The following is a 21,432-nucleotide window of genomic DNA, read 5'->3' as shown; positions in this document are numbered from 1 at the left end:
TAAAAGGCATTTACGCCGCTACAGTCGTTGCTATAAATATTTGTACTTAAGCACAAAGCTACACAATGAGCTATCTGTTCTCTGCCCACCACAGGTCTCGAAACCCCATTGTTAACGTTAGTATAAATATAAACAAGAATCTATACAGTGAATCGATAATGTTCAATTCAGCTAAATAATAACTACACTGTAGTTAACTTTATAGATTTTTACTAAGCAATAATTAAAAAAAACTTTCTAGGCAATTTCAGATAACTACTTTTGTGTAATTAACATATCCCTACATTTTGTGTGTGTGTGTGTGCTTGTATGGATTCATTGTAAAACACAAATAATTGAAAATACAATATATAGACATTACACTTAGTTGTGAATAATTTCATTTATTATAATAGCTTCTGTTGTACTTTCATAAGTAAATTACTCTCACAGTACACTTGGCAACAAAATGTTTAGTCAACAAAAGCATCTAATTGCTTTGCAAAGAAAAAAAACAGAAAAATAAAATATGATAAATAAATATTTCCTTTAAGGAACACTCAGCTCAAACTGTACATTAATACAATAAGCAACAATATAAGTTTCAATCTGGCTCTATTCACACTGCTACGTATGAGATACTGTAACAGTCAGGTTTCTTTTACCCAACAATATATACAAACAACCAATTTCATTTTAAAAATTTCTTACTCAGTTCACCAAAAAATATTGTTCTCCAATTAACATTTTCTTCAATGACAAAAACAAAACTGACTTGTACTTTGGCCTTCTAAGGGAATTTCACAAAAACAAAATTAAGGACTGTCCAGTTACTAAGATTGATAAAACACAATGTTACCTTCTGATAATGCTTAAATAAACAAAAGATATGGATGTATCATAAAAAACCTCAAACATTATATTTATTTGTAATTAAGACAATAACATTAACCACAAACATCACTATCGTTAGTAAGCAAGCCAGTAATATAAACCACAAACATCACTATCGTTAGTAAGCAAGCCAGTAACATAAACCACAAACATCACTATCGTTAGTAAGCAAGCCAGTAACATAAACCACAAACATCACTATCTTTAGTAAGTAAGACAGTAACATAAACCACAAACATCACTATCATTAGTAAGCAAGCCAGTAACATAAACCGCAAACATCACTATTGTTAGTAAGCAAGCCAGTACCACAAACATCACTAACTTTAGTAAGCAAGACAGTAACATAAACCACAAACATCACTATCGTTGGTAAGCAAGACAGTAACATAAACCACAAACATCACTATCTTTAGTAAGTAAGCCAGTAACATAAACCACAAACATCACTATCGTTAGTAAGTAAGACAGTAACATAAACCACAAACATCACTATCGTTAGTAAGCAAGCCAGTAACATAAACCACAAACATCATTATCATCAGTAAGACAGTATCATAATCTGCAAATATCACTATTGTCAGTAAGACAGTATCATAGTTCACAAATGACACTGTCATCAGTAAGCCAGACAGTACCATAATATACTAACATCAATACCATTAGTGAGAAGACAAAATAAACTTCACTATAATCAGTAAATAAAACAGTTTAACGTAAATATAAAAAAACAACTATCACTGGTGGTCGGAAACTGGCTACAGAAAACTTGTACCAATATTTTCAGTTCATATCAGATGGCACACAAGCGTGAAGCAAGCACCATATATATACACTAGTTTTGAAAGAAAATAGTATGCATAGGCTTTGTTAAATGCATTAAAAGTATAAGATTAAAAACGTATAACTGGAAAACTAACTGTCTGAATGTGTAAGAAATATATCCTAACATGCAGAAATCCAATGATACCGGAAAGCTGGTATTAATAGTAGGTAAAATCTGTCAAAAAATAATTCAGTACAGTTAGAAATTAATACAGAACAATTATACAAATGCCTCATATTTAAGAGACAATTAAAAAATAAAAGAGATTTATGGGAAAAGTTAATATAAAATAAAAATATACGTAACTTTATAAAAATACTGCATCAAAATCACAGAAATTTGATGAGATTATGAGCTGATACAAAAGAAAGATGGGGTTTTCAATAAAGTATTTAAAAATTCTCATAATTCACCTAAAACAAGACTTAACTAGATCAGAAGTTTAGCCATTACAAAAGATGAGATATAATCTTCTCACACAGAATGAAAATACTTTAATTAATAATTTTACCAGGCCTAAAGTTATTATGCAAAGAAATTTGAATATTTTTACTTCTTTCACATGTTCCTTCACTTTTAACAAAATTCAACCAGCCCTTTCATAGTTGGTAAGATATTCAGCACATCAAAGGATAAAATCTCAAATACAAAATTTTCTATCAACTGTAAGACATACAGATAAAAATCAAACAATCTAAACACTTCACTAAAGTTAATTATCTAATAAAAAGCCACAATAACTGTGTTAAGTAAAACGAATATTTTACATTAAAAATATTTAGTACAATTCTGGATTATTATATTAACATGTTAAAAACACTGAAATATTTCATAGGAGTGTTCTTATACAAACAAAAACAGCCATCTGTACAATGTCAGAAATTAATTTCTGATAAATATATTGTTAAAATCAAAAGTACTTATAATGTTTTAACACTAGGGAAAGTCTGTTTCGTTTACATATAACATATAATACAATGACAATTTCCATCAGTTCACCTGAAGACCCACTTTTTTATGTGGTTAAAAAGGTCTAGTGTCATGATGACTAAAACAGATTGCATATCTACATTAGATGTTTGTCAAATTATACCTAGGTTAAATCAAGTAAAAATATATAATTACAAAAGAGGAAAGATATACAAGACAGACTGGTTAGTTATAATGGAAATCATAACCTCATTTTTTCTATATAAAAACCTATAAAATACCAAGATAACCACATACTTTCAATATTTTATAATACTAAGATTCACATGCTACAGGGAGAACTGAATACCATAATCATAAGTTTCACATGTTATGGAAAACTGAGTATCATATACATAAGATTCACATGCCACAGGGAGAACTGAGTAACATACTCGTAAGATTCACATGTCATGGAAAACTGAGTACCATTTACATAAGATTCACATGCCACAGGGAGAACTGAGTAACATACTTGTAAGATTCACATGTCATGGAAAACTGAGTACCATTTACATAAGATTCACATGCCACAGGGAGAACTGAGTAACATACTCGTAAGATTCACATCTCACAAGGAAAATTGAATACGATATTCATAAGTTTTACAGTCTGCATGATGTTGTATATTTAGCAATTCAATCTAATATAATTAACAAAATCCAGTCTCTTTCTAAATATACCTGTTACATCTTTCATAGGAAAAACTAAGTATATTCTTGGAAACATTGGCACATAGACTTGCCGAGATTTGAGCTAAAACATCAGCAGTAAACTTAACTTTCTTCTCTATCATGCTCATTTAAAATATCATGCTTTTTTTTGTTTCTGGTGGTTTATGTCTGATCTAATAATTTTGAACATTTTAATCTATTCAATATTTTGTAAAGTCAAAAACAAAATCTAGAAGTTTTGAAAGTAAACTTCTAACTCACATGAATGTGTTTATTATCAATATACAAAAAAATAACCTAATGCATGTTTACTAAATATTATTCTTACTTCATTTTTGGAATTTCAGATTGGTAGACAGAAATACGCTGACTTAAAACAATAAGATTTCTTGACTTATTGAACCTTGTATACCCAATAAAACACCCAAACAATAAAGTACCCATAAAATAAACTTTAAGTATTGTATAAATTTTGCATTTCTCTTAAAAAAAAAAAAAAGGTTCAGTTCTTAAAACTTGATGCACAACCAAAAGAACAAGTTACCTGTAAGAAAAATAAATAATGGAGAAGTCACGCTTTTAACATGTTCTTTTTGGTCTGACTTTCTCCAATTATTATAACTAATAAATTTTGATTACAAGTCATTTGATTTATTTAGTACCAGTGATTTTATGCCAACCATGTAAGTTACATAGTTCAATGTTGGCACAATGTTAAGCTTTATATACTTTTGTTTCATGGTAGGTCACAGGAGATTATCATGGAGAACTGAAGTACTTCTATTGTCTTCAACACTAAGGTCAAATCAGCTATTACATAATGTTAAATTTCTCTTTAATTAAAATCATACACATTTAAACTGTATAATAACCAAATACATATAATGTTTTCAAAGCCAATCCCAAACAAACATACACTGTGACTCATTGTCTATGAGTGTAGGGTAAAATGTTTGTACCTTCTAGTGTACATTATAAATCTTAACTTCTTTGAGCTGGTAAAGAATTGAAATAATGAAACATTTAAAAGGAGATCAATGTCATGATGAATAACCATCAAACCTGACTTTACATAATTTATAATGTCACTAATATTAATCTTAAAAAAAAAAATTCAGGAATAAAATGTGAACCAAAAAATACAAAGATTTAAAACAATAATATTTTTTTGTTATTCATTGCTGTGATTGCATCAATAGCTTAAATATTACAAAATGTACTTCAAAGCATATTGTAGCTTGAGTCTGATTAGTTTCTTCTTTTAAAAGGTTCTTAAAGAAAGAAATTAAACTCACTCTAAAAAAATTATATTGTAAAAGTTATATATTCAGGTTTATTGAAAGTTACTGTTAACTATTAAAGATATATATGTGTACCTAGTTAAAAGTACTAAATGAAAGAATGAGAACAGAGTTTCTGAAACAAACTCTAAAGAAACAATTTCATTAGTAGTTCTGACTTCACTTAGTAAATAAATTTCTTGCAAACGTTATTATATTTATATAATTACTGTCCATCTCTGTCATTCTGCCACCTGAAACAAGAAACATTCACTAAATGTTAATCGCGGGCTGTTTGAGTTACTTTAATTACACATGGTAGAGCTTCTGCCACAGAATATCAGTTGAAACATCTAATGGTGTGGATTTCATAAAAAAGGGCCGAATTACAACTAATGAACAGCATAAGTCTATTATATAAGTCAAGAAAGTTAATGTATTATTACACTAAATATGATGAAGAGATGTTCACAGTTTTAAAACTTACACAGATACAAATATGATGACAAAAAGCACAACCTCAATTGCTCTGAGCTATAGCTGACAGCTGTATCAAATAATCTATTTCTAGGCCTAGTTTATTATCTTGGAAGTGAATACTGTAGGCTTTCCTATTAATGTATTTGAAATTTTTAAATCTCTTACGGTACGTAGCAATAAAATTCATGGCTGAAAAGAGAGAGTAAAGATAAAACTGATGGAAGAAAAGATTAGGGATAAGAGTATCTCTACATATATTTTATTGTGATCTAATCAACGAATTATACCAAAGGTTAGATATGAACAATACAGACACAGTTTCCAGTTTTCACTCACATCTTATCTTATTAATTATGTTATGAGAATAAAACCTAACAAAGGGAAAATATTTAATTAATGCACAACACTATTCCATGTTATCCTAAATATTTGAAACAAGTAAATAGTACCAGTCAAAGCTAAAACTTAATGTTTTTCAATTCTGTTCAGTAGTATATACATAAATTTGGAGGGGAGAATCTCCAGAACAGAGTGAGACATGTGAAGGGGGGAGGGGCAGTTTCAAAACTTTTAGAAAAATATCATCCATCAAATATTGTTCATTGAACAATACATTATCTGCCAGTATATTCTGGTATCTATCATATCTCAGGCTTTTACTGTAACAACTCTAAGTATTGCATCTGATGAGTGAAATAAGATACTTTTGTAACATATTTGCAATGATGTTATGAGCAGTTTCATTTTTATACACAGTTTAAGAGATTTAATCATTTGTTAATTAATGCCTTACATGACACTAATCAATTTTTGGAACATTATTAGCTTTACACAGCTGGACTAGTTCAATTATTAGTATTTGAAAATTTACAGAATTGTATAGATAGTTTTCACAAGTTAGGTACAAGTATCAGTCAGCAGTTCTACCCACATAAAATGGTTATTTTTGAATTAGTTGCCTGTATAACTAGAGATCATGAAAGTGGTACTAGTGTAAGCTCATTCAAATGTTCTCACCTTTAACTAATCATACACCAGAGAAATCTGAGTCCTATAAAAGTTACAGATTGGAAAAGAGTTCTTTCTTAATTTTATATCTCATTTATAACCACACATAATACATATTTTTAAGTTACACTTCCATTCAGTTGCTAAACATCATGTCCTCGGCACTTTTCTCCCGGATGTCAGATAACTCCTTCCATGTAGCTAGTGTCAAGATTCTGAATCAATGTCCTTACAAAAGCCATCTCTTTCCTTGTGTTCTCAAAAATGACCCTTGGATCATCAGACATGAACCGTAAGCAGTTTGGAGCCATGACCATTGCTAAGTTACTGGCATCCATTTTAGTTACAGCAGCATTCTGTTCAGCTGCAAATACCTAAGCAAAAAAAATTCAAACAATTTTCACCTTAATATTAGAAACAGGCAATTACCTATGGTTAATGGATGAGAAACATGAGACATGATGCAAGAATTTTGTCTACAGTGAGACTGAACTCTCTATGTTCATATAAAACTTTTAAAACAAGACAAAAATATATGAAATTATAAATTACATGTGTGAACAAAAAGATCCAGAACCCAAACTTTATTACTACCACCTTAGTTCACCGAGGTTTGATTTTCTACTTTTTCACATTAAACCTAATCTAATGAGTTTCCTAGCTTCTTTCCAATGCTTATAGATGAAAAAAAAAAAAGTAAATTGGCTTTATTTTCACTTGGCTAAACCTAATTAAGCAACTTTAGGTTTCCCTTAAGAAGAATGAGTTTAAACTTTTAAGGGAGATAGTTTGGCTAAACTTTGCTGATTTGATTCTATATTTACAATTGTGATACTCTCCCTAAATGTTGACATCATTTTATCCTAAAATTGTACACAAGATATTGAAAGTAACAGATTTTACTTTATTGCAACAATCTGAATAAAGCAATCAAGCATTATTATGTCTATTTTCCTATGACCATAAAAGTGTTTTTTTTTAGTAAAGCAGATGGTTACAAAGTTTAAGTTGACCCATAAAAAAAATAATTCTCAGAGAACTTCTCTTTGTCATCAGTTGAACACTCCTAATCGTGGCAAGATCTACCCATAAAATCCAAGGTAAGCAGTTATTCAGACTCAGTTTAATTTCAGATCTGTAAAATTTTTTTAAGTTATTGATAAAAAAAAAAGTTAGAATTTTATGAATTTGATAGCAGTAGCTTTACACTCAATTCCATGGTAAAAATGAAAAGTAAAATCTCATGATTTTGATTTTAAGATTAAAAATACTTTTCTTCATCTGAAATTTGTAAAATTTCATAAATAAATATCAAAAGGTTTTACTTCAGAAAAAAATTTATATTTTATCTGATATCTTCTCTACCCTTACTATAAAGGGTCAGTCGATTTGACTGAACTGTAACTATAATAAAAAATTAGGAAATAAAGCTAAATTACCATTTTTTCTTTCTAAAATGACTGCAAATTGTAACAGGAAAACACAATTGTTTATTCTAAGTAGCTTAAAGCTCTTAACAGTATACATCTACTTATATTTATTATTTTTTTTAGTTTTATTGATTTTTGAACTATGTATAACTAACAATCCCACCACACAAGTTGCAAGTTACCTGGCACATGTGCAGTTCATGTTACCAAATTTAATATAATAAAACTGGCCTTTAAAAAAGTACAAATGTCTTACTCTTCTTAGTCTTAGTACTAACATACGAGTATTTTGTAAAACACAATGACATTTCAGTTACCATATATTACATATGCACATATTACTATTTACAAATAAATTCTTGAATTTCTGTTATTTTTCTTAGAACATAGAACAAGAAATAAAAAATATATAGAAACACAATGATCTTGACTACTTATGATGTTACAAAGTTCTTTTGTACTTGCTAAGCCTAATCAAATTTCACACATGGAGAAGGTCGAAAAATTAATTTTTGTTTTTGCAGCTTTTATATATCTATTTTGGAATACCCCAAAAATTATAAATTACTAAAATGATACCATAAAAATTCAATGTAATTTATTGGGCTTCCTATCTAAGCCTGTATATGGGTCTAAAAAATCTCATTTCTGATCAGAATATCACTTTGATCACCACACTTCAAACTCTCCAAGAGTTATAATGGCTTTACCAGTGGAAATACTTTAAAAAGACTGACAGAATTACGTAGTTCGAAATGAGTGCTTTTGATTGGTTATAAACATGTACTTAAGAGAAGTTGGTGTAGGTGAACAACTATTTTCAAAAGATGAAATGATGGGCAGAGACACTATGGTGGGTTTGCTAAGATATCATGATATCTTAGCAAATATAAAAAGTAGGAGGTTTTTATTTTATATTCTAGCTTCAATATCAGGAATTTGAGTTTTTAATTTGTTAAAAACTACAAACATTGTATTGTGGGCATAATAAAATGTAATCTGAGCAAAAGCAGACGACAATGTGCCATGTGACACACAAATGGATATTTATCTTTTTTTATATTTAATTTTGAAGTAAGAAATTAAATAATGTATAGCACTAACATTTGAATTATAAACTACTATCTGATGCTAAATTTCTTGACATACATTCTTAAAATAGTAGTTTAATAAAATTTTCAATGCAAGTCAACAGAATGCGATGACATGCACTCTGACCCTTACCCTAATATATTAATATACCTCTTTTAATACACAGTGTTGTTTTTTTATACATTCCATGTCAGACTGGGTCTTTAAACATTGGTTAGTCATCACAGATTTAATGAGTTAATATGTCTATATTTAAAAGAACTTACCTGTAGAAATCTTATCAAATATGACAACACAAGACGATTGATTTCCGGTAACCTTTCTACAATGTTTATTGCAGTCTGTGGATCATTGCAGTGTTCCACACACTCATCATAGAATTTGTCTGGGATAAGAGGTTCATAAAGCTCTCTATACCACAGCTTTAGAAGTGATGCTGGAACATGTGGATCATTACACTCAGCTATTTCCCACTGATCCATCCGTACCTTCATGGCATTCACTTCATCAATGTCCCCTGGCACCCTACAGTTACAAAATTAATTCATTTCATTAAAATTTCTTGGTACCTCACAGCTACACAGCTGACTCACTCTATTAATACCCCCAGATACCTTATAGTTAACTCACTTCCTCAATTTCCCCTGGTACCCTATGGTTATAAAACTGTTCAATTTGTCTACAGACCAAGCTGTAAAAAGACTTACTTTTGAAAATATTTCTGCACAGGCAGCTGACACAAAAGCACAGAAGGAACAAATAATTGAACAGTTGTTTATGTTTCTAAATAATAAACATTTCTTCAGTACTCAGTAGTAGCACCAATTTGCTATAAAACACAACTATCTATCTACATTTACTAAACAATGACTATTTCATAAATTACTATTAAAAAAAATTATGACTTAAATACAACTGGCTAATGGTTTCCAATATCCTTGAATTTTAAATTACACTGACTTCCAAAAGTTAAGTAACAAACATAAAAAATACATAAAGTTTAAAATGGTGCAAGATTTAATCATCATCTTTGAATCACAAACATATTTGCACATCATTCAATGTGTAACAAACACATATTTAATGTAGGTACCATCAAAACTTGTAAATTATCATCTGTATTAAGACACTTGGATACTGACTTTCATTCATTTATGTTTGGACTCTGGTAAAAAAAAAAAAAATGAAAAGGTCATTTTACACAAAATCGGTATGTGTCATCATCTGGAAGATTCCCTACAGTGAGGAGCTATTGGTAGGCTTGAAGATAGACAGTTACAGACCCAGGTGGATGAATGTAAGAAGGAAGTGTTGTTTCCCATCTATGGACAAAATTCCAACTGCATATAGATATTGTTCAAAGACAGTACAAGGTTGATTATGGGTCACAACCCCAGCAAATAAGTGTTATGTGTTACTTTTGGCCCAATGAAACAGATCTTCTACATCAACATAACTGTCTTTGGATCCCTGCATGGCCACAGGGAGTTGATATCAGTTTGAATGCTACACATGAAAAAAAGAGTTCTCTATACAAGGTAACTAATGGTACGCAAGAGGCTGCACACACACACACACACACACACAAAAAGAGTTCTGTACGTGAGAACACCAATGGTATGTATTTCCTTTATCGATAAAGACAAACAAACAGAAGCATTTAAAGTAGTGTCATGAACATGTATTTTGGACATCATATCAATGGAAGGCAAGTTATTTTTACAGACAAGTCATAATTTAGCCTAAAATATGATGCATCTGTAGAGAATATAGAACATGAAACCAGCTCATGATATCATAGAAAGGGAATCCTATGGTAGTCTAGGCAGAAAGTTTGTGGGTAAATGAAAAGACCTCTATATGTTCTAGGGTGGTACTGTGACTGGCCAGAAATACAGGGCGAGATCTTGGATACACATGTTAGGCCACTTGCATGTGCAACAGGGGATATCTTCTTTTTATGTGAATAATTATGACTATCCACACAGGGCAACTGCTATCAGCCAATACCTGCAAGACCTACCATCACCCATATAAACTGGCCAACACGTTCTACTGACTTCAATCCCATAGAGTATGTCTGGGATGCTCTAGGAAGACATGTTTCTTCCATTCAATCCCCCTCAAACACCACATGATCATCTGTATGAATTTGTTAGTGCATTCTGCTAATCTCAATTCCATAAAACAAGTTTGTGATGCTTCACTCCAAGATATGAAAACTGCTCTGATATGTCAAATGAATCTTTTGCTCTCATAGTCCATTTTATAAACACTATGTAAAGACACTGTGAGTCATGTATAGCCATCAGAGGATATCGCACACATATTGAATATCCGTTATTTAATATTATCATGTTGTATCATGTAAACATGAACATGTCTTTGACATTAGGGGAATAAATATTGCATCATTTTGCCATTATTTGTATTTTACGGTTTGTTGTTTAATGTCTTGAGACTAATGTGGAATTAAAGGTTATTTGCTTACCTGAAGATACCTTCAGTCTGTGCTCCATTCCACTGAAGTACACTTTCAGAGAGAGTTGTCTGGATCCACGGTAACCAACGGTTGGGGTATCTGTCCTTCTGTAATGCCATCACCTCTTCTAATGTGTTGCCAAACATTGAAGGCCGAAAAATTTGAATCTAGCAGTTAAAAACAAAATTTGTCTTTTAAATTAATTTTAAGCAATTAATAGTTTTCTGGATAAACCTTAGTTCAAAAAAGATTTTTCTCAACCGGTTTATCATCATCTATCTAATACTTAAAACAAATCTGGGATGGTTGGCCATGATCACTGGAATGCTGTAAAATTACTAGAAAGTCACCCAAATCCACTTGTAACCAGGCATAAACACCAATTTATTTTTGACTGTGAATACAAGTCATCAATTCCAGTTTTCTATTTATATACATAATATCAATTTACGCTTGTTGACCTTGACTTCTGTAACATTATGCATCCTTGTATTTGCATAATTTGATTTCAGTTTTCTACACATCTAAACATCAATTTATATTTGTTGACCTTGACCTCTGTAACATTATGTCTTTGTGTTTGCATAATTCGTTTGCTATTTTCTACACATCTAAACAACAATTTATGATTGTTGACTTTGACCTCAGTAACATTATGCATCCTTGTGTTTGTATAAATCGATTTCATTTTATTACACATCTAAACATCAATTTATGTTTGTTGACCTTGACCTCTGTAAAAGCATCAACTCCAGTTCACACTGCATAGAAGCAGAAATTTAGTTCTTTCAATAATTACTCAAAATGAAAAGGGAGGTTAAGGAAGTTAACTTAGTCTGGCCATTGGATATAGGAGAATTTTGTCATACTACATATATATAACTGAAAGAGGCAGATTCACGCTTTGTACAAACATTCTCAAAAACACAGAATTTTTGTCCAAAATCCAAACATTCTCATGACTTCAGTAAGCATATATCTAAATTTACCATGAAGCAGAAGAGTTAAGCTACATTATGCCGAACTTTGTTCAATTACTGAATACTAAGTGAAGTTGTACTTCTTAACGAGTATAAAATTAGATGATCCGGTCCCAAACAAAGTTACAGCAAAGCACATTAATAATGTTGGAGTTAAACCTATCTTGTGTAATTTGCTGGCTAGCAAAATTTCTGAAAGTTCATCTTTTTTTTTTTTGACTGAACTCTGCTTGACTGTACCTTCTTAAGTCTATACAGATTCACTTAACTCTTTCTCTACTATAGGCCATATATGTCCCCCTCTCTAATCTAAAACAGTTCGATATTAAACACATATGAGCTTGGAATTTTGTACTACCATGAGAAAAAGGTATTCCCCTTCAATCTTCCCAATGTTTAGCAGTTTTGAGTTTCATATAACTAATTAAGTATTAAAACATGTGTCTTTTTGTTTCTTATTATATATCTAAAAATAAATCTGGCACTGAAAGACTTGATTTTCTATAAATGCGGAAGTGAAAGTTAAAAAGTATATTATTTCTTGATAAGTTCCTTAACAATGTCCATTATCAGCTGTACACGATCCCTTAGCATCATTCATTATAAGTTGTACATGATCCCTTAACAACGTTCATTATGAGTTGTACACGATTCCTTTACAACATTCATCATGAGTTGTACATGATCCCTTAACAATGTTCATTATAAGCTGAACATGATCCCTTAACAAAGTTCATTATAAGTTATACGTGGTTCCTTAACAACGTTTATTATAAGTTGTACGTGGTTCCTTAACAACGTTCATTATGAGTTGTACGTGGTTCCTTAACAACGTTCATCATGAGTTGTACGTGGTTCCTTAACAACGTTCATCATGAGTTGTACGTGGTTCCTTAACAACGTTTATTATGAGTTGTACGTGGTTCCTTAACAATGTTCATTATGAGTTGTACGTGGTTCCTTTACAACATTCATTATGAGTTGTACGTGGTTTCTTAACAATGTTCATTATGAGTTGTACTTGGTTCCTTAACAACGTTCATTATGAGTTGTACACGATTCCTTAACAACATTCATTATGAGTTGTATGTAGTTCCTTAACAATGTTCATTATGAATTGTACATGGTTCCTTAACAATGTTCATTATGAGTTGTACATGATCCGTTAAAAACGTTCATTATGAGTTGTACATGGTTCCTTAACAGTGTTTATTATAAGTTGTACATGATCGCTTAACAAAGTTCATTATAAGTTGTACATGGTACCTTAACAATGTTCATTAAAAGTTGAACATGGTTCTATAACAACGTTCATCATGAGTGGTACATGGTACCTTAACAATGTTCATTAAAAATTGAACATGGTTCCATAACAACGTTCATCATGAGTTGTACGTGGTTCCTTAACAACGTTCATTATGAGTTGTACGTGGTTCCTTAACAATGTTCATTATGAGTTGTACGTTAGGAGAAGGGTCCACACCATCTTCACCTTAAGTTGAGTAGAACAGAATTAAGTACATGTCAAACTGAGCTACTACACGGGGCACATGCAAATTCACAACTATCAATACATCCTGGAACCCAACATCTGAATGATGGTACCAAGAGATGTGCCAATGTAGCAGTTCACATCAAACCAAATCCAATCTGATGGAAACCCCTCAGCACAACAGCACTAGAGGGACACTTTCACACCAAACAACATCATCCTCCAGATAGGACCGCACAGACATTGGAATGTACAAATGTGCAACATCAACCTCCAGGACAAACTGCACAGAGGTGGAGAACATGAGGCTAAACCACAAAATTGGAGTGAGGATCCGGAATTATAACCTACACGTGTGAGGATTTATGTGATTGACCCATCTCTAATCCAAAACTACTCACTGTAAACCATCATCCAGGTTATGGCAAGATGAGGGATCCCAATTGAAGGGGTCAATTGCAGTGTGACAGATCTACTCTATAGCAATGGATAGGACTACATAAAAGTTGGAGTGCAACATCAACCTCTGAGTTCCACCACACAAAAGTGGATAGCCTCTGTGAAATATACACAACCTCACCCTCTAGATAGAACCACACAAAAGCTGGGTACAGCATCAACTTCTGGGACCAACTACATAGAGGTGGAGCAGTGATTGCAGGATCACATGCCATCTACACCAGCAGAACAACACTGCCCAATTCACTACTGAATGGAAGTGATCACATTCAGGGGGATACCTCTGTGGTCCACCACCTCAGCAGCTCAGAATTGGAAAGTGGCAAGGACTCTCATACTCCACTAGAAGAACAAGAGGGGGAATAAAACGTGGTGGAAAGTCTGAAGGAATATCAACACTGGAAACTGCAATGAGTGACCATGAAAACCCTATATTGAAAAGAAGAATGCATTTATTAAATCCATGGGATAGCTGGGTTGGGCAACTATCCCCTACTGTTTTATCCATGCAAGTTCATGGGTTAGCATGATCCAGAATGGGCATCATTAATGAAGAAAATATATTGCAAAGAAAAACCTACTAGCAATCTTGTGGAATACCCTATCTCAACAGTGTACATTACTGACCATGGGTATATTGTGTTTTATTATTTCATCATGGCCATATAATGTGAAGTTGAGATATAGGATGCATACCTGGACAGACAATGCTTGCCACTGAACGTGATCCAAATCCTAAATGGGACTTATCCCTGGATGGAAAAATATATATAGAAAAGATAACTTACTCAGTCCCAGCCACACCAAAGTTTGAAGGATGCCAAGAGGCAGAAGTCGGTACCCTGACAAGGAAGAAACAGTTACCCAATGAAAATAATGGGAGATAAATGTATAAGGAGTAGTTCATATGCTTGACTGAAGAGTTACCTCCAATGAACAACAGAGGTGAGACTCCAGGAAAAAGGGAAGGTGCCGGATCTTAAGCATCGAATCAGGTGATGTTCTCAAATTGTAAGGGTACAAAAAGAAAGGTCACATACAGATGAACGGTGCCAGGGAATAGAAAGGTGAAAACAGGAACCACTAAAGGAGGCCATGCAGACAATGGAACAATGAAGAGCACATACTGGACATAGAAGTCTATCTGGAATAGAACAGGAATAAAGGTGGGAAAGACAGGGATGGAATAGAAAATGAAGAGAAGGAAGAATGACCTTCACAAGCTGCCAAAGTTTTTAGCAGGAAAATCAATCTGGAAGAACCACACAATGAAGAGGTCAATGAATCTGGAGGGAATGTAAATGGAACCAGCTGATCCAATTCTGACTGAGAAAATCCACCACCAGGGTCTGAGGATGATGAACTGGAGACCAAAAAAAAGGTAAATTGTTGTTGGAGTAAAGCGGCAAAAGCATTCAGATGAGCATTCTTCCACTTATTGCATAGCCATCTGAAAACCCAAAGGTTAAGAAACCACTCCATGGGATAAACCTGGACAGCTCTTGAAAACTGAGCTACCACAAGTGAAAAGCACATAGAATATGACACATAAGGAGATTTATCCACAAAGTATGGGCCCAATAATGGAGGTCCAATGTTCGACCACAAAAGGAACAGTAACTGGTGCCTCCATTGTGACTGAAGTAGGCCACAATGGTGGATTGTCATTATGGAAGAAAATGAAACAAAGAACGTCATACCACCATAAGCTCCAAGATGTTGAAATGGTAAAACATTACAATGTAGGACCATTACCTGGAAGCCACTTGCTGATGGACCAACATTCCACAACAGTGAAGAGAAGCATCTGTGATTTGAAGCAAATCCAGGTGAAGTGGAGGAAGCAATACTCCCTTCATTGTGCTGTCCTTGTTCAACCACAAATGCAAAGAGCCTTTAAGGGAAGGAGGAAGGGAGTCCAAGGGATTCAGAGCAAGATTCCATAGACCATGCAGAGACCTCTGAAGAGAATACATACGTACCTTACCCAAAGGAAGAAGAGCTTCCATAGAAGCCCAAGTCTTCAGATGTGACAGAACCTTTTGAGCAGAAACCAAGGAAGCAGTAAATGCATAGAGAACTGAAAGCACTAACAAGTAGAACAGAAGTGGAGAAGAATGGGCCTGAATGAATGGGTGCTGAAAAATATACCCAAGTGGATAAGATAGTGGGTAGGCAAAAGGAAACTTCACCAACTAGAGAATCCAACCAACACAAGCTGCTACTGTCAGCAGTAGGTGTGTGTGTTGAGAAGATTCCAGTTCAGAATGAGCTAACAGGAGCCAGTTGTCCATGTAGTGGTGTCAACACAACTCTAGAGCATACAGAAGATGGGCAAAAACTGTGACCACCCAATAAGATACATACGATGCTGAAACAAGCCCAAAAGACCAGATGCAAAATTGATACACAACCCCATAGTGGACAAACCAAAGATAGAATCTGGACTGATGAGAAATATGAATATGGAGATGGGCATTCGAGATATCTACCTTGGTCATCCAAAGTCTTGGAGTAAAAAAAACCCTTGAGAGTGATAAAGGACTTCAAGGGAAATCAGGGAAGAACCAGAAATTGGTTGAGGCTGGACAGATGGATCACAGGGCAAAAAAAACTTGTGAGCAAAATTCTGGAGAAGGTTGGCTTACATGCTTGGTAGATCTCTGTGATAGAAGGGTCAGCGTAACATTGGATAGACTCAGACATGTAATTCGATCCTAAGTTAATAGGAACGAATATGGTACAGGAGACGAAGGTGAAGGGGAAATGAAAAAGATGAAAACTCCTTCTGACAAAACTTGGATCACCCAAGAATTGGTAGTGTATAACTGCCATAGGGAAACAAAGTTGATCAAATGTGCTCCCACCAGACAGGAAACCACCTGAAAGTACTGGAACTGCTGGCAACTATGAACCCAACTTCGAGACACATGGCAAAATTTTGAACCTCTAATGGTAGAAACTGGTAAAGGATGGGAGGCTGCAGGAGGAGAAACAGTTAAGGGAGAGGTCATGGTATCAGAATAAGAAAAATGAGAAACCAAAGACTAAATGGTCAAATATAGACTTACAGAGTCCACTTGTGATTCCAATGGCCCTGGAAAATCTCCAAAAACAAACCAATGGAGAAAAGGAGCCATCCATAAGTCACAAAGACAAGGGGAAGGTAGATGAACCTGTGAAAAGACAGTATCCTTCTCAATATGATCCCAACAACAACAAAACCAAGTGTGAAGGGATAGGGCCAGGGCCAAAAAGGACAACAGCACCAAGGAAGAGGAAGGAGGGAAAGTGTATTCACCAAAAAAACCCTTGGGAAAGGTTGGGTGCCTCAGAAAGGAGGTGTACTGTAGGAGATATATGAGGGTGAGGCGAAGGTGTGAAAATTGATGTGTGAGAAATGGGTAGGATTATAAGGTACAGTCCCTCATATTGGCAAAAGTGATTCCTAGCTGCCGGTAGTTGTGAAAGGGTTGATCAGAAGCCAAAGTATAAAGATGAGAAGTCCATGGAGGACGAGACAGATTAACACCTGTCCTCAACTGAGAAATGAAATGCTCAGCATGAACCCTGATGTCAGGGGAAGGAAGGAAAACAAGTGACCTTAATGATGGAAAAAAAAAGGAGCTCTATCACATGAAAATGGAACACACTTGAGAAAGCATATCCAAAAAGACTGAGTTAGGCTTGGTAGATCTTGTAGGAAATGCATGAGAAGGCACGGTATAGTTAAGAGGAGGAAAAAAACAACAACTATTCCTTCCTCATCATGGACAGGTTTGAACAATGTAGGAGGAACCTGAAGATTGTTGGGAGATAAAGTACACCGAAGAATGATAGCCAAAAAATCCTCTGTGGAGACCTACAGACCTGAAACCAGTAATGGCACTCGAAGTAGTGGTATAATATCAGAAGTTGTATAATACAAACTTTGGAATGCATCTTAAACCATGAAGAAGTCGAAATTGCAAAAAAAAAAAAAAATCAATAAACAGAGGTAAGTTATCAGAGCAAAAAAAAAAACTGCATATAGAGGGTAGCACTGAACAAGAATAGCGGAGGTAATGTACCGTATTGAAAATGTCCATTATGAGCTTTACATTAGAACCATCTACAAACAAAACACCATAGACCAACGATAACAAAACTACATCAAACAATAACAACTTATAACCATACCTACTGACTAATATCTTTAATATTATCATATGAAAATAGCAATGTGATATCGATGCACAACAGTTAGGTCTTGTAGCAATATGCTTAGGATTTATATTTTGTTTAGTAAAGGAGATTTAGATTGTGAAATATCATCTAAAAACTTACTCTAGACTGTTCTATCTCTTCTAGTGTTGGCTTCCTCAGTCCTTTCTTAGCTCCACTCTGTCCAATTCGCTCCAATCTCTTGCTGTTGATGGCAGCATAATGACTGATTTTAAGCTTTGTGAAAAAAAAAATAATGTGGCCTTTTATAAATTTTTTTTAGATCATTTAACTGTACTGAAATAGAGCATGCAGATCGTTTTGTCCTTGAACAAAAATACCCAAGTCTATCCATATATAAACAGTTATACTGTTCTGGAATCAATTTACTCTAGGCTCATGTACTTATGTGATTTCCTGAATGAAAAAAAGAGAAAAAATTAAGATATTTTAATGTTATACTTCAATATAAAGTTTATTTTTTAATATTTTAATATAAAACATTCACAGTTCTACTGTTTAACAGAATAAATCAAGTCAACTGTGTTACAGTATGGTAGTCTAACTTTTGTATATTTTGGAATCAATTATGGTACCTCTTGTATGCCAAGTGAGAACTCTACAATCTGAACTAAAAGGTTTACCCCTAGCCATTGCTAGTAAGGCACTTAAACTAATAGGGCACTTTAAAAGAACTTAAGTTACCTGGATGCCATATTTCTCCTCCCTCTCTCACACACACACACACACACAATGTCAGAATCCTATTGTATTAATGGACATCAAAAATTCTATGATAACCAAACTTATCCAGGATTGAATCCACACTTCTTGCAAGCATTTTACCATATGAAATAAAGAGTTAACTTCTAACTGTTGCTAGTGAGACACTTTTCAATAATGCAACAACCCATTTAATCCTTTTATTTGGATGGTAGAGCACTTGCTTGGAGGGTGACATTAACTGAATTTGATTTTGGGGCATACAAAAGTTAGATTCTCCTCAAGAGAGAAATTCTGTTATACTAATCACTTAAGAGGCATTTAAATGCCTAGATTACAATATCTGAAAGCTTGTATATGTACAGATCACAGATTTAAGTTCTCTCTAGTTTTTAAGACTCCTACCTCAGGTGTATCAAGGGTTGTTTCATCTTTATGCCGGCTGATGTAGCTCTCTAAGTAAGGTTGAAACTTTATAGATGGTGGAAAGAAAGACAAACAGATAGCCATCAACTCCCAACCCAACTTCAGACTTTCCCTAAGGTAATAATATTAAATTAAAAAACAATGAGTTACAAAAAATAATGGAAATGATTGTAATAAAACTTTCAGAGAACATTTAAGCTGTCAAGCCAATGCTGGAATATCCAACATTACAGATGGCAAAAAAATTTCAAGATCAAATATCTATAATTATGACTTAGATATAAAACTAGTTTTTCTTGTTGGATGAAGAGGTGACTGAAATATCCAGTATTACGAAAACTGTTAGAGTGGCTACAAAATTCAAGTCCAAAATGTCTATGATTACAGTTAGTTACCTTTTTATGAATACATTACTGGAATGTTCAAAATAAACAAACTGTTAGAGATGACAAGAGAATTCAAGCACAGATGTCTACAATTACAACTTACAAAATAAAATAGTTACCTTGTGAGGTGACGAGATTACTGGACTATACAACATAAAGATAAACTGGTTACCTTGTGAGATGAAGAGATTACTGGACTATACGACATAAAGATAAACTAGTTACCTTGTGAGATGAAGATATTACTGGACTATACGACATAAAGATAAACTAGTTACCTTGTGAGATGAAGATATTACTGGAATATACGACATAAAGATAAACTAGTTACCTTGTGAGATGAAGAGTTTACTGGACATTACATCTTAAAGATAAACTAATTATCTTGGAAGATGAAGAGATTATTGGACTTTACAGCTTAAAGATAAACTAGTTATCTTGTGAGATGACGAGATTACTGGACTATACAACATAAAGATAAACTAGTTACCTTGTGAGATGAAGATATTACTGGACTATACGACATAAAGATAAACTAGTTACCTTGTAAGATGAAGAGATTACTGGACATTACATCTTAAAGATAAACTAATTATCTTGGAAGATGAAGAGATTACTGGACTTTACGACAAACTAATTATCTTGGGAGATGAAGATATTACTGGACTTAAGACTTCAAGACAAATTAATTATCTTGGGAGATGAAGAGTTTACTGGACTTTATGGCTTAAAGATAAACAAGTAACCTTGTGAGATGAAGATATTACTGGACTATACGACATAAAGATAAACTAGTTACCTTGTGAGATGACGAGATTACTGGACATTACATCTTAAAGATAAACTAATTATCTTGGAAGATGAAGAGATTACTGGACTTTACAACTTAAAGATAAACTAGTTATCTTGTGAGATGAAAGATTGCTGGACTTTACAACTTAAAGATAAACTAGTTATCTTGTGAGATGAAACATTGCTGGACTTTACAACTTAAGGATAAACTAGTTACCTTGTGAGATGAAGAGATTATTGGGATATTTTGTGATTTAAAGATAAACTATTTAACTTTTGAGATAAAGAGGTTATTGGACTATTTTTTTTCTTTGTGAGAGACTATTATTTACTCTTATTCTCATCAAATGAAGATACTTTCCTGGAGAACTTATTCTATAAAAATGCATATACATGTATATTTTCCTGTTAAATATTTGTTTTCTAAAATAATGATAATAATGCCATATAAGAATCATTAAATTTAAACTAAATTTTCTTAAATAGTTAAAACCTTGAACAAGTTTGGCTTTTTCTTAACATGCCAATAAAAAACAATGAATATTCTTTTACTTGTATTTTAACAAAAAGAAAATACTCAAATAAACAAAAATGATTTAGTGCAAATACTAACAAAACATGCAAAACATCTATGATTTCGATGTGTTACGTTTAATTTTAAAATATAAAACATAAAGTCAACATCTTTTTACGTAAAAAAAAAAGATATTTCTTTACAAGTTCAAAAAATAGAAGAAATAGAAAAATAAAATAATTAAATTACATATGTAAGACAGAAGTGCTTTTAATATATTTTCTTTCTCTATTTAATGTTTAATTTCACTTTTTAAAAATTATACTATCTATTAAAAGTAAAA

The 21,432-nt window shown here is 33.0% G+C and overlaps 1 protein-coding gene across 1 annotated transcript in view; it reads right to left on the bottom strand.

The window, feature by feature from the left end:
• Window positions 1-363: 363 nt before the first annotated feature.
• LOC106461006 (rho GTPase-activating protein 39-like) overlaps window positions 364-21,432 on the bottom strand; it is a 35,518-nt gene continuing 14,449 nt past the window's right edge. The window contains exons 11-15 of the mRNA XM_013920775.2: window positions 19,377-19,509; window positions 18,372-18,485; window positions 11,124-11,281; window positions 8,899-9,157; window positions 364-6,484 (exon numbers count right to left, since the gene is read on the bottom strand). Coding sequence (XP_013776229.1) covers window positions 6,290-6,484; window positions 8,899-9,157; window positions 11,124-11,281; window positions 18,372-18,485; window positions 19,377-19,509 — 859 coding nt within the window. The 3' untranslated portion in view covers window positions 364-6,289. The remainder of the gene's footprint in view (window positions 6,485-8,898; window positions 9,158-11,123; window positions 11,282-18,371; window positions 18,486-19,376; window positions 19,510-21,432) is intronic.

This window comes from Limulus polyphemus, unplaced genomic scaffold (genome assembly GCF_000517525.1).
Source record: "Limulus polyphemus unplaced genomic scaffold, Limulus_polyphemus-2.1.2 Scaffold879, whole genome shotgun sequence".
Lineage (NCBI taxonomy): Eukaryota > Metazoa > Arthropoda > Merostomata > Xiphosura > Limulidae > Limulus > Limulus polyphemus.
This window is presented reverse-complemented; position numbering and strand designations above follow the sequence as displayed.